General features: G+C 39.6%; 1 protein-coding gene across 4 annotated transcripts in view; it reads right to left on the reverse strand.

The window, feature by feature from the left end:
- Positions 1–14,093, reverse strand: part of entrep2 (endosomal transmembrane epsin interactor 2) — a 126,834-nt gene that overhangs the window by 29,741 nt on the left and 83,000 nt on the right. For all 4 annotated transcript variants that reach the window (XM_088077021.1, XM_088077014.1, XM_088077018.1 and 1 more), the window contains exon 3: positions 533–643. In XM_088077021.1, coding sequence (XP_087933147.1) covers positions 533–643 — 111 coding nt within the window. The remainder of the gene's footprint in view (positions 1–532; positions 644–14,093) is intronic.

A 14,093-nucleotide genomic window follows, 5' to 3' on the forward strand; every position in this document is an offset into this window, starting at 1 on the left:
CTACAACAACACTCCCCAGTGGCAATGCCCCTCCAGCAGGACAATGTGCCATACCACACTGCAAAAACTATTCAGGAGTTGCCATATTCAAATGACAACGAGTTAAAGGCGCTGATCTGGCCTCTTAGCTTCTTGTCGCTTTCCTCGGGTCAAGCCTTAGTGGTTTTTGCATTGTGTCCTGCTGGGAGGGGTACACTGCCATTGAGGAGAGTCGTTGTCATGAGGGAGTGTGCTTGGTGTGTACTTGTGTTTGAGTGCATGCAGAGCATCAAGTGGCATCCACATGAATGTCAGGGCTAAGATTTTCTAGCAGAACATTGCATTGTAACAAAATGATCAATGTTATTCACTTCACCAGCCAGTGGTTTTAATGTTTTGGCTGATGGGTGCATATTTAGACCGAGTTAGAGAAATATTGAAAACATTTTGAAGCCTCACAAACTGACAGCCAGATACAATGATTTGTTATTCTGGACATCTTTTTTCGCCCACACTTTTCAAGTACGTAGAGTTAATGTCCAGTTGGTCTCACCAGTTGACAGTCCTCCAGAGAGTTGACCAGCTGAGCGTTCTGGCAGGAGAGGATGGAGCCCGCCAGGTTGAGCATCACACACACAGCTGACAGCAGCATGAAGAATGTGATCTGTGACAGAGAGAAAGACGGAGAAAAAAAAAAGACAACATTATGTCAAAATGCTGCTGCTGCTGCTGCTGCTGCTTGCTAACACCGATTCAACACTCACATCTTTCTGATATTGTGTTTGAAAGCAGTGGTGTACTTTGCCAATCACTCGTCACTCGCTGTGATTTCAACAGATCACTAAAGAGGAAATTAGCACCGATGTCAGGAGAAATCAATAACCTGTTTCTCCACAGACCTTCTGAGTCTGACAGCAAGAGAAATCATAATCGCAGAGAAGCTTTTCACGCAATGACATTACAACCAACAAGCTATTTCTGTATTCCACGACACCTGAACAGGCAGTATAAAACACACACGCACACACACAAACACCATCTCAACAGGGCTTATATTTCTCCACGCTACAGCCGATAGAGCTGGCAGTTAAGGTCTAATGTACTTTCACACCAAAGGTCTCCTTGGCCCCTTTTTCCTCGGGGTAAAGGCTTCTTTTTATTTCCTGGCTGACAGCCCCATGGATATCAATCCCGTTAGCAGAAATATGGCTACCATCCCTTGTACTTTAAATTACAGGTCAAGCGTAACAGACAGAGCTTTGAAATTGGCAGCAGACAACCGCCTCTCCCTGTCCAGGGAACTGCAAACCAGGCAGCAGCATTTTCTGACTCCACAACTCTTGGTTTTGTGGAAACACGACGTCTGAATTTCACAAGCTCATAATTGATGAATATAATTAAAAAGCACCATCAAAGCCTATTTTGCTTTTACAAAATGAAAATCCCTGGAACAGTGTTGGTGGAGGACATAAAGGGCACTTGCAGGAGGAGTTTGACGGCTTTAAAGGTTATTGAGAACACACATACACAGATGGAGAGGAGGAGAGGAGGACCAGGGGGCGGGGAAGGGAAGGAAGTGAAGGTGGCATGTAATAAACAGATGGAGCGATAAATTTAAGTGCTTTTCACCATGGCAGAAAATTGAAAGATTGAGAGGCTGATGGGTAAGCTTTATTTATTTTTATTTATTTATTTATCATTTATTTACCGAGGAAGGTCCCACTGAGATACAAGATCTCTTCTTCCAGGGACTCCTGGTCATTGCAGCAGCATGAGCAGTTTAACATAAAAACAATTTCACATGTTAGAACACACAAGGGAAATTGTAAGAAAAGAGAGGCATATAAGCTGTACTATATCCAACACATGTCGTCTAAGTCAAGGATCATGTAAAACAGCAAAATGATTCCTTCAGGGCAGTCTGTGAAAGAGCTTGAGGACCATCTCTTTTGATGGAAATCAGAGTTAAAGAAAATAGTGAAGCAAAATGTAAACAACAAAGTTTAAACAAAAGGACCAAGACAATCATTTAGAGTCCTGGTGCACCGACAGTCTGCCATCAGTCTATGCTGGGCAGTTTGTTTTTGTCATCCGATTCAGTGTGTTGAATCTGTATTGAAGATAACAGAGCCAACTACAATGGGGAAAAACATGTTTTATGAAGAAAGATTAATTTTCATTTATTCATTGTGAGCACTTCAGTAGAAACAGTTTGTAATTGCTTGTGTTGTTGTTCTCTAGTGCTTCTTTTAATATCACATTGTGTTTATAATGCGCTAACTGGCTAACTAGCATCTTGAATCTTCCTTTTTGATAGACGAATAGGTGCAGAACATAAGTGCCGGTTGGCCGCTAGCTGTAGTCTTTGTGTTCAAGTGCAACTTTGTGGTCAAGACAGAGGCAATGTGAGGCAACGCAACAGTGGGCATTCGTCCCCACTAGTTTTTATATGTTGATTTGGTGTGTCAGGGCCTTAAAGGGATAGTTCTGGATTTTTGAAGTGGGGCTGTATGATGCAAAGGCAGTGTACACAAAGTAGCTGGCAGTTGGGGTGCTCCTGATTTGCAGAAACAGATGAAAAATAAAAACTGTGTGAACTGTGCAAACTTATTCATTATTTCTTGGTACTGACTGACCACCTTGTGCATAGTACTATCTGATACTGAGGAATGAGATGATTTTCCCAATATTAAAGCTATTTAATTAAACTTATTGTTAGGTAATAAAGCTGGCAAATGGCATCTCTTTCTTTCTATTTGGGAGAACGTTTTTGCAAAATAGTAGATATTTCTTTGTAAATAGATACATAAATATAAAGCCTCCAGCTTCAGCATAATTATAAAACAACATATTGGAAGCTGACTGAAAGATGAGAAAGATTTACAAACACTTCACATATCAACATTACTGAATCAGATGTTCTGTCAAGTAAATTTAATGTGCATAATTGAATCAGAGGGGCTTCTGGGGAATACGGTGCACCGTCACCTTGACAGAACATTCATTTTATATATGCTGCTGCAAGTCACAGATATGCCTGAGTTTCTGTACACTGAAGTTTCTCTCGCAGACTGATGGGATCTGTCTTTTCCTGTGGAAAAGCCTGACAGAGATGGGCCATTTAAATTAACATGAAATATCTCTTCATTCATTAATGGGTGTTTTTGAAGCTCTCTAACTGAGATTTGTGAAAAGCAGAAATATTACTGATGCAAGGCTGTCTTTACACTTTAAAATCATCAAGTGTACTGCCAACTTGGATTCATTTCCTTTGATGCAGGATGCAACAAGTAAAGCTGCAATGTGAGTGAGCTGCAATGTGTAAATGAGTTGAAGAGGAATACTTTAACAGCTAGTTTTATAATATCCAGACAGAAACACACTTATCGTTATGTCTAGCCTGGCTGTTATTGATTACCAGGTGTGACAGTAAAAATGTTTTTAGTTCTGCTGTGCAGAAGTGAACAACAAGCAGAAAGCATCCTCATTAGTTCAAGTGCAGGAGCGTTTAACTCGAATGGTTCCACAACAATAACTATCACAACGAGGATAAAGTAATGCACAAACCAGCGACAGTAAAAGTGTGCTCTCCGACACACAGGCCATAAGTTGGATTTTAATGAAACCTCTCTGGGTTTCCATTGTTGCCAGCCTAGCCGGTCGGATACAATGCTGTGCCTCAAACAATAACCAGCTGCAATTCCAACTGAGGAGAAAACAATCTCTCTTTATCAAAGCTCCAGTGACTGCTGGAGTGCACTGCCATGATATCGCACCGCTTTTTAAAAGGTTTTTTTTTGTTGTGTGCATTTGCATAATTGTCATAGAAATCTGTGTCAGATCTTTATTGTAATCTGCAGCTTAAAATAAAAAGCACACAACCATGAAACAACAAAGATAATGCCGCCATGCTGATACACACTGGCTGAATTGTGGTTTCATGGAACAATGGTGGCAAATTCCCACAAGAAATCCTTTTGATATCCAAACAGTCATCTCCAGCTCTGTGTGACCCAAGTGTCACCTGTGTGTCCCCCATGGTTTCTCTCTGCTGAGCTGATTGTCACGCCTAGCCCCACACCGAAGCCTTCTCATTACCATGTAGAATCACACAGCACCATTTAGCAGCTCGTCATTAATTACTGCTGCGCTGCCCTCTGCATGTCAAAGAGGTAAACACACACTCGCGGAAAGCTACGCACACGGTCGCAGTAACAACCGAAGCAGATTTACGCGGCGTGTCATCATCACATCGTTTAGCGCTCACAGCAGAGGACAATACACCACAATATAATCACCATTCATCTCGGTGACACACACTCATAGATTAGGATATAAGACCCAAGGTTCAGGAGTATCACTGTAATTCTCCATAACTGTCACTGAGGTGAGAATCATTTGGCTTCAGTTTGCCTCTTCCGATCATTCATCCAGCTGCGGTAGTTCTTCAGACTGCACAGGAGATGGATGATGTTTTGAACAGACCACATGCAGCATGTAGTGAGAAATTATATTGGAGAGTTTTGTTCTGTTGCTCTGGAGGTGTAGTGAGGAAAGCTGCATCTAAAGGGGTATAAAAGTGTGGCTTTGGCTCAGGAGGTAGAGTGGGTTGTCCTCTAATCACATCAGTCAACAGTTCAATCCCTTGTCCACATGTTGAGGTATCCTTGGGCATGATACTGGTGTGTGATGGTATAAGAATTCCCAACTCTTCGAATAGCGCTGCTCTGTCAGTGCTTTTGGCATACGAGTGTGACGCCAAAAGCTATGTTCGGACAGAACCGTTGGCGTTATCATATGCTGGCGGACAGCCGGATGGCAGCAGGCACGTCCACATGCAACGCACAAAGGTGGCGTCACTTGATGTTTGGACGAAATTGGTCACGTGCGCCTGAAAAACTGAAGGACAGCGTCAGGTAATAATGCCGCTGGTAACCACATAATATAAGGAGCACAAGTGCGCTCATAGGGTGGGCAGGTGGATGAGTCCCACAAACAAACAACTTCTGTGCGGGCATTCTGTGTTTCTGTGTTTGCATCCTTTGTGGATGTGTGTTTTTTTCCTACACCTAACCTTTGCCTCATTTACCTAACTATTTGTGACTTTGGCGTCTAATCCCGACCATCGTGACAGTCCGCGCTATTGTGTGAACATAGGGACCGCGCTGCTTCATTTCACCAGACATGCATTTGTTGGCATGAAGGTAATGGCATCCCGGAGCGTAAATAGCTGATATCTAAAATGTCATAGGTTGACGCGGAAGGTCCTGATAGAGTGACACCATGTGACAAGTTCGTTCAAGTTGGGTAGCCTCGGCCACCTAACAGGTGAGTGGGACAAATACTCCAAAAGCACTTTTAGTTGTCAGAAGACTAGAAAGGCACTATACAAGTGCATTTACCTTAATGTTAAAAGTAGTATCACCGTGATAAATTAATTGTCATGCAGCCACCCGTCCTCAGTCGTCTGGCCATGCACACCAGGAATGCATTTCTCTGAGCCATTCAGCAACAGTTCTCTTTCTATGCTCCTTACTAATCACATGGAGAGCACTCTCTCTGTTTTCTTGTGTGTCTCTGGCTATGTATCTGTGTCTGTGTGTCTGAGTGTTTGTGTGCATCTTCGTGTGCGTGTCTGTCAGTGTGTGTCTGCTCCTCTCTCCCTCTCACTTTAGAAACACTGAAAAGCACTGGCGAAGCACTGGATGCATATTTTATCATTTATCACGATCAGATCATTCCTATCATATCTAATATTTCATTTATATCATTCATAATAAAGTATTAAGTGTGTTTTCCTTCCAGATTCGCTCACAGCTCATGGAAAAATAGACAAGACGGTGAAATGATCACAGCAGATCATGAGCCTAACGCAGAGCTGTGGGCTGCGCCGTGTCCAGTGTGGATGGTCTGACTACTCAACACAGGCAAACAAGTAAGCAGCGCTCCATGAAAAATCATTGCGCTTCACGGCCGTTCTGCATCCAGGGTGAACCTGCCATTATATATTTCTACAAACCACAAAAACTTACATCTAACTCTCATATCAACGTTTTTAAATAATGTAATATATTAACTGACTTTGTCTTCTGGAGGCGGTGGGGACAGTGAATGGTCTGTCACCTAGGTAAGATGGCTGGCAAGCTGCAAACCACTGATCAATACCAACAAACAACAAAACCAGTTGTGTTTTAGTGGGTCATAGCTGTGTTTCCATTGGCTTTATAGCCCCCAGTCGATGGTGTTTTGTATTGACCCCCATGAAAAGCTACTGTTTTTGACTGAGATATCGCTGCTTTTCTATTTGGGCTATTTGAAGCCCAATCGTGATTTTTGCTACAGTCACCAAGTGTTTTTTTTTTATTTGCCTTAACCTAACCACAGCTTTGTTAAACAAAAGCAAAAACAAAAACATATAGTTTCAACAATTCAACAGTCAACATTATTTTCTGGTGTATGGTTGATTAAGTAATAATGAATGTGCACAATACAGGATTCAAAATACTTAAAAATCAGCTTTGTAAATATTTTGTTTGACAGCAGTTGCATTCAACACATTTTTCACCTCAAGGGTAATCAGTTTTGGGTAACTCTGAATGTAAACAGAAACTTTGTTTATTTAAAAGAAAAAAGAAAAACTTCACAGGGCCAAAGCTCAACATTTTGGAAAATATGCGTATTCGGCATCTGGCTGAGAATTAAATCTCTATCTGTAAAATATAAGCCTATCAGGTAAATAAATGTTTTACATTTGGGTATTTGTACGGATTTAACAAACATGAGATAACGTTTTAATTAGTGAGCTTTAGAGGCACATTTCGTTACCTTTGGACAGAGCCAGGGGGGCTGTTTCCCCGCTTCCAGTCTCTGTTTAAAGCTAAGTTATGGTTGTAGCCTTATATTTATGTAATGGACAGACATGAGAGTGCTATCAATCTTCTAATCTAACTGCCTGCCAGAATTGCTCTAAATGTTGTATGAAGCTTTGATGGAAAAACAACGTCAGTTCAACAGTTAACACTAAACATCTGCATTTATAGTCCACCTTCAACACACAAGTCCTAATCAAGAGTCTCAGGCAAAAACAGATGCTGGCATGGCTGTAATTCAAACACATCTCGTCCTTCTTTTGTAAAGCTCTCCTCATCTATCTGTGCTGCCACAGAAAACAACAAACCCACGCTCATTCATCACCTTTGTTTATTTGAAGAATCAGAGATAAGATAAGCATCACAGCGGGGAAACTGGACTGAATCACTTACTGAATTACTGAACAGTAATGGGCTTCCATTGTTTCATTATAAGTCAACTAATAAGAAATATAAGACATTTAATAGAAATAAGAACAAAAGAAAGCGTGGTCTCATATATCATCAGCTTACAATTTCAGCAGTATTTTAAGCAAAAATGTATGAATATTTTATGAGGAGTATATGCCCTGAAGCTCATGCATACATATGCACAATACTGCTCTGTAGATAACCAGATGTTATGCACATTTCATGTATACCAACATGCTTAATGTGCAGATTTGGCCATGTGCATTATTAGCTAGTTATTAAACACATGTCAGACAGAAATCTCATAATGTGCAAAGTATATGTGCAATTTTGTTTTCTAGTTCTATTAAGACAGTAAAATTCAGATGTATAAAATACCCTCTACACACGTTTTAGTTCTACAGATTATCTGCTTTGCTTTATGGAGGTAGAGGGTGACATTACAGCACCACTAAAGCAAGAGCACATCTTTCTGACAAACCTTACAGCCTCAAGACTGCATACCCCTCATTTCTAGCAGGAATGACAACCACAAGAAATTGGTTGACTTAATGTTGGTGCCATAACACCTAACTCCTAATATCAGGACCAAAAGAGTGGATTCTTATCTGAATTGAGGATCTATGAATAGAAGTTTTATGCAGTACTAATCAAAAGGTTCTCTAAGACAAACTTGTGATTTGGGGCTGTATCGTTTGTTCGTGCTGCTGTTTGTTATGTGATGTCTGTTATTAATGACTTATATTGTTTTTTTTTAATCCCAAGTGGTGAAGCCAAAGGCAATTTTCATCATGTGGATGACAAAGTTCCTAATTAACTAAACAGAAGAAACTCTTGAGCAGGTTGTTGTTTGACTAGTCAATCAACGGAAAATTAAATAGCAGCTGTTTTAACAATCAACACATTTCTGAAGCGTCATTTTTGAAGCAGAAATGGCAAACATTCTCTGGACTGAGAACTGAGGATTTGTTGTTTTTCCCTGTTTTCAATCATCGTAAAGCAGATTTGAGTTTTGGTCTAAGATCAAAAAAAAAAAAAAACATGAATGAAAAATTAAGGCATTTGATATTTTCTGAAATGTTATCCCTCTCGAGTCCAGGTTCGTTTTGGTACATCTTTTCTTCATTTTTTGTCTTTGTTAAGCAGATTTTAACGTGTACTCATGAGACATGCATGGTATCCTTTTTTCAGCATGAACTCAAGTCTGACATACAATTTTGTCAACAAACAAGAACCAAAAATGCAAGGGAAAATGACACTGGTGCTCCTAAGTATATACAAATCTGTAGTGATAATCACTCACAACATTATTAAAGAAAAAAGTTAGATAAAAAAATGTCTATTTTCATGGTAAGTGATTTTATTCAAACTGTATTTGTGTGAAGCACTGAAATATTAATAATTCAAACTTTAAACATACTTTTAAAAGTATTGTTATGATCAGAGTTGTAAGGGTATTGTATATTTCATTTGTACTCAATTTTAGTTTGTTATAATTTTTGTTTTTAGTTTAGTTTAGTTATACTTTAGTTATACTTTCCAACGTGGGCTTGCTTGTTTAGTTAGTTTTCATTGTTTACATTTTTGTTGTTACTTTAGCTTGTATTTATTTCAGTATTTTTTTATTTTTAATATTGTTAGATAGGGGATATTTGTTAGCGGCAAGTTTTAAGATTTAAGAAAGAGCTCTCTCACAGACATGTAAAAATCCCAGTTGCAATAAAAACATTTACCAATGCCTCCTCACTCTTAATGTGTTGACAAATTTGACCAAATTCACATTATTTATTTTAGTTTAGTTTTTGTAAGTACAAAAATATCGTTATTCGTTATATCGTTATTTTTTTCAAGTATTTTTTACTCAATTAAATGAAATGTTTTTTGAAATGTAGTTTTAGTCAGCTATAATAATCATGGTTATTACAAAGATGAGATACCCTATGAAAGACCAAAATCAGCATTTTCAACTTTAATGTAAAAACAAATTATGTTACTATCAGTGAAAAATGCCCAAATGTATTCAAATAATAAATAGACAGACTCCAGAGGTTTGAGAAAATAATCAGCAGATTAATCAATAATGAAAATCATGATTAGCTGCAGCTCTATTCAACTGAATTCCTCCAAGACCAAATCCAATTAGCTTTTTTGTTTATTCTCTGTGCAGACAGGTGCAGCCCTGTGTGGCTAAATAACTGCCTGAGAGAAAAAAAATCTGCTCACCATTGGCCCTCTACAACCACAGCCGGAGATAAAGCTAATAGTGTGTGACAATTAGATATGAGCTTATACTGTAGAGCAGCAAACGGGGACCGCACTTTGGGATACAACAACATATAAATCAGCCTCTTTAAAAAGACTTATAATAATGATGTACATGTGAGCTTTAACCCTGTGGAATGGCACCATGGCAACGTAATTAAAGATTGGGCAGTTTTGATCAGATGGGAATCGTGCAAAAAGAGAATCTGAAACCCTGTTAGCATCTTCCGACTGCAGCACAAATTAGTATTTAGTCTGCAGCAGCACTGCGACACAGCGCTATTTATTTTAAATTATCCCTGAGCCATGAGAGTTGGAGGCAATGTTGTTTTGTTTTTGCTCCTGCTCAGGAGATCACAAACCCTCTGATTTAGTTTCCCTTTGACACTGTATATCAATCTTGAGGCCCTGCAGAGCTCACAAACATCTGTGAGACACTTAAAGGACGAGCCGAGATCATTACTGAATATTGATTAAGAAGAAATAGTGTCACATATTGGCCTTAGGAACTGAAAGTGATCTTACAGAATGGTAAAAAAAAGTTAGAATACACAAAAGCAGGGAGTCAAACCACAATCAATAAAGAAAACAAAGTGTGTCTCCTGGTGCCCCTTCTACTGACTTTGTAAACACACAAGAGAAAGCAGCTGCAACAGCTGGTTCTCATTGGTTCCCACTGTTCCTGGCTCCCTGTGTATTCTTATGTGTGCATATGTGTGTGCACGTTTAGACCACATCACCAGGATTAGCTGTGATAGGAGCTGAGTGACCCCGAGTTCGGTGCTGGTCCAAATAAACAGTGAAGGTGTTGACACTAACTCTCAGCAGCAGAACCCCGGGGACGTCACATTAAACCAGACTTAACAACTCCCACAGTCCTCTAATCCTTCATCACAGGAGAAGACATCACTTTATACTCCCATTCATGTATGTGCTGAGACATACCTGGACACACATATGCAGAAAAGCTAATCTGACAAATCTAAGGGTTTGCCAGAGCAGAAAATCGAATTTATCCAAAATATATGCAGCTAAATAAAAAACAGCATACAAATTTCCATATTATCAGTACTTTATGGCATAGTTTACAGTGCCAATGCTGACTCCTCAATATTAAGTTTGAATATACGTTGGGTGAGAACATAATCACTAGTTCAGACTGTGATGATTCAAAGGGAGGTGACTAGGATGGATGGCAGACACTCAAAGTGCAGGACTATTATAATGATAAACTTAACTTATATAGCACTTTTCAGAAATTAGTTTACAAAGTGCTTTACAAAGACACAACCATAGAAATAAATATAAATAACTAAATAAAGTTGATTTGACTAGTGGATAGTGTGTTACAAGATTGCCTATATTTTGGTAGAAAACAACTGAAATATACTATCAGTAAACATTTTGTTGGCACTTCAATAGTAACATTTTTTCTGTGTTTCCAGGTATGTTAGCAACATTCCCTCTTTATGTTGATCAAAAATATAATTCACTTGGCATTACCTTTCCCTTGCCCAGTCGCCAGAAGAAAATGTTTGCATTTTACATTTTCACAAACTATGAATGTTACATTTGCACATCTCATATGTATCAACATTTCTAAAGTGACGTAAAATATGAGCTGACTTTGTCATTGCGAGTTGAAGGGGGTTGTAAATGTCATGTCACCTAGATGAGACAGCTGCCAAGCAGCAAACTGCTGTTCAGGTCCAACAGACAACAACACCGTTTGTTTTTTTGTGAGTCATTGCTGTGTTTCCATTGGCTTTTTAATGCTCCAAGTGTGGGTGATCATCTTTTTGTGGCACTATCCTGCTGACAGGATAATGCCACAAAAAGCTGGTGTTCTTTCCAGAGACGTCGTTGCTTTTCCTGCTGGGCTTGTTCCCCCCAAATGAGGTATTTTAAACTGAAACATGAACTTTTGTCTCTAAACCTGATGTTAACCATAGCATTGTTGAGATGTAAGTTCCAACATACAGTTCCAGTGTATCTGATACATAAAAACGTGCAAGTGCAACGAATCATTGATATGCAGACACACACAATGCCAATATATTTCCACAATTGGGGTCATAAGTTTCTCCCAAAACAAATTTGCTCTTTCAAAGTAAACATGCAGTTTCTAGGAGACAGGAAAGAGGCATTTTATGAGCACACTGCTTCTGTAAGACTCCGATACTGAGAAAGGATGTTTCAACAAACGCTAGACCCTGATCAGACAACACCATCTAATTGTTCCAGGTGGTCAAGAAAGATAACCTGATCTGTTTCTATTTCTGCAGTTGTTGACTGTAGGAGTTTAAAAAAACACCTCACCTCTTGACTTTGGAGGCTTTGATGTGCAGTCATGTTGACAGCATGTCAGACTGCATCTCCACATGACGTGATGGATTAGTTCCTGTGGTTACAGACATCATGTGGAAGTTGCAGTCCAACACCTTTTATTGGCAGATGAGCCGTGAAACCAGCATCAAGTGTGCTGAACTGCATCTTACATGTTGGAATGCTTTTTGAATTTAACCTTTTAGCCTTTTTAATAATATGAATTCATGCCTCAAGTGCAGTCCTCTATCTCCAAACATCCACATGAGGAGAGGATAGATAATAGGTAATGAGACGGGCAGGTACTTGGCAGTATAAGGGAAGTAGGGGTGCTCTGTATAAGGAGGCAGAGGAGTTCATCTGTGCCAGTGCTCACACTTATTGATTAAAACAGACCATGAAAGACAGCATCACCCCGAGGGTCAGTGGCTGATTAACCTCCACTTCTCAACATTTTAATCATCCACTGACCTCTAAAGAGCTAAAACAAGGAGGCTCTGCCTCTCCGCTCCCCTCCAGGCTCGTGGTGGGGGGGCTGCTGTAATGAGACAGGCCTATAATGAACCTGGTCCCAGCAGACTCTCACACCACACTGAAGTACAGCAGGAACTTTGTAAAAGATGCTGCTCGCTCGAGGCGGTGCCTTGAAAATCAAAGATGACATCTCCATAAGTGAGCAATGGGATGTAAAACACTGTCAGATATGATACATTACACACATGACATGTGATACGTGAGTAGAAGCAACCTGTCAAGACTTTATGTAAAAGTACTTTAAATTTACACTTTTAGGTTCTATATCTATCCAAGTGGTTCAGACTGTTCTCATTCACTGTTCGCACCTACACCTATGTACAATAATGTACTATAATGAGTATAGAATTGGGCAGTATCTACTTTTTCATACCTTCCTGACATTTAACCGGGGTCTACGGTATGGTACTATATTTATGTAAAAAGTGTATGTGTGTGTGAATGTATGTCATTTTCTAGCCTACACTGCTGTGTGTTTCTAATATGCAATTAACCTACTTGGACATGTCTTGCTGGGCTTAAATTATTATGGAACATATAATGAATAGATAGGAACTAACTACTCTTACTGTCGTGGAAATTGTTCAGTATGAAACTATGTGAATGTCATCATGTATAATAATAGCTGTATGAATGTATGATTCACGCATAGTCATGGTTTAGATACTTAGATACTGGTTCTGAGTCCTTCACTGTCTGCATGCGGGCATGTGAGAGGCTCCAGGGTGTCTGGGGGTTGAGATATTGTAAAATCAAGACCTTGCAGATGTTTAGACTCCAATGTTACACACAGCTGTATGATGTGTGAATTACACTTTATTAGGATGAATCATTGTTCTGTTTAAGTCATGTGACACCGTAAAATAATGGTAGGAGGCTGGAAACTACAGCTGTAAGTAGTTTAATGTAATCTTCCAGGAAAATGTGTTACAGTGCAACTTTCGACATTTCAAAACAGGCAAACAAACTTTAAGTACTGCCTGATATTAATTAAAGGGCAAGAGGCTTCCTGAGACCCCCCGTTTTACCCACACAGTTTTGAACATTTTCAAGTTACATTAAAATAGTATATTTTGTCATTTGTGTGTGAACAGTATTGCACTGAGATACAGGTACTCGTGTTGTTTTTCTGTTGTGTTTTTCCCTGCAAATATGTTGAGTCTATATTTGTATGTTTAATAAAGTATAATGGACCAGTAAACATAGCTATTAAAGAACTCTTTTGCTTTTTACTGGAGCCCGAAAGTGGTCATAATGACTGCAGGAGAGCAACGTGACCTGAACTGTGACTATTTGTTCAAACACCTCTAATGCTGCTGCCTGGATCATGCAGCTCTCGCTCCTATGAGCCATCAGATAACAGGGTCTATCTAATTCATATTCTAATTAATATGGAGCCACACTTCCTGCTTCTCAGGGCCTTAGGGGAGGACATCATTCATCTGGCATTATCTCGTGTCGAAAGGTTCCTGTTCACTGAGCCAACCGCTCTCTTTCACACTCTGCCCGGCTTTCTCTCACTCGCTGCTCATCCCTTTGTCCGATCCCTTACCTGTCACTTCCTGTCATTTTACACATAATAAGAGTGTGCAGAAGATAAAAAAAGAAAGAATCAAAGATGGTAACAATAGGTGTGTGCTTTTATGTGCTGAGAGAAGTGATGTGATATAAATGCAAGGGAGAGGAATCATGAGAAAACGAGGAGACAGCAGG

This window comes from Plectropomus leopardus, chromosome 1, assembly GCF_026936395.1.
Source record: "Plectropomus leopardus strain MGB_pleo_1.0 chromosome 1, ASM2693639v1, whole genome shotgun sequence".
Taxonomy (NCBI): domain Eukaryota; kingdom Metazoa; phylum Chordata; class Actinopteri; order Perciformes; family Serranidae; genus Plectropomus; species Plectropomus leopardus.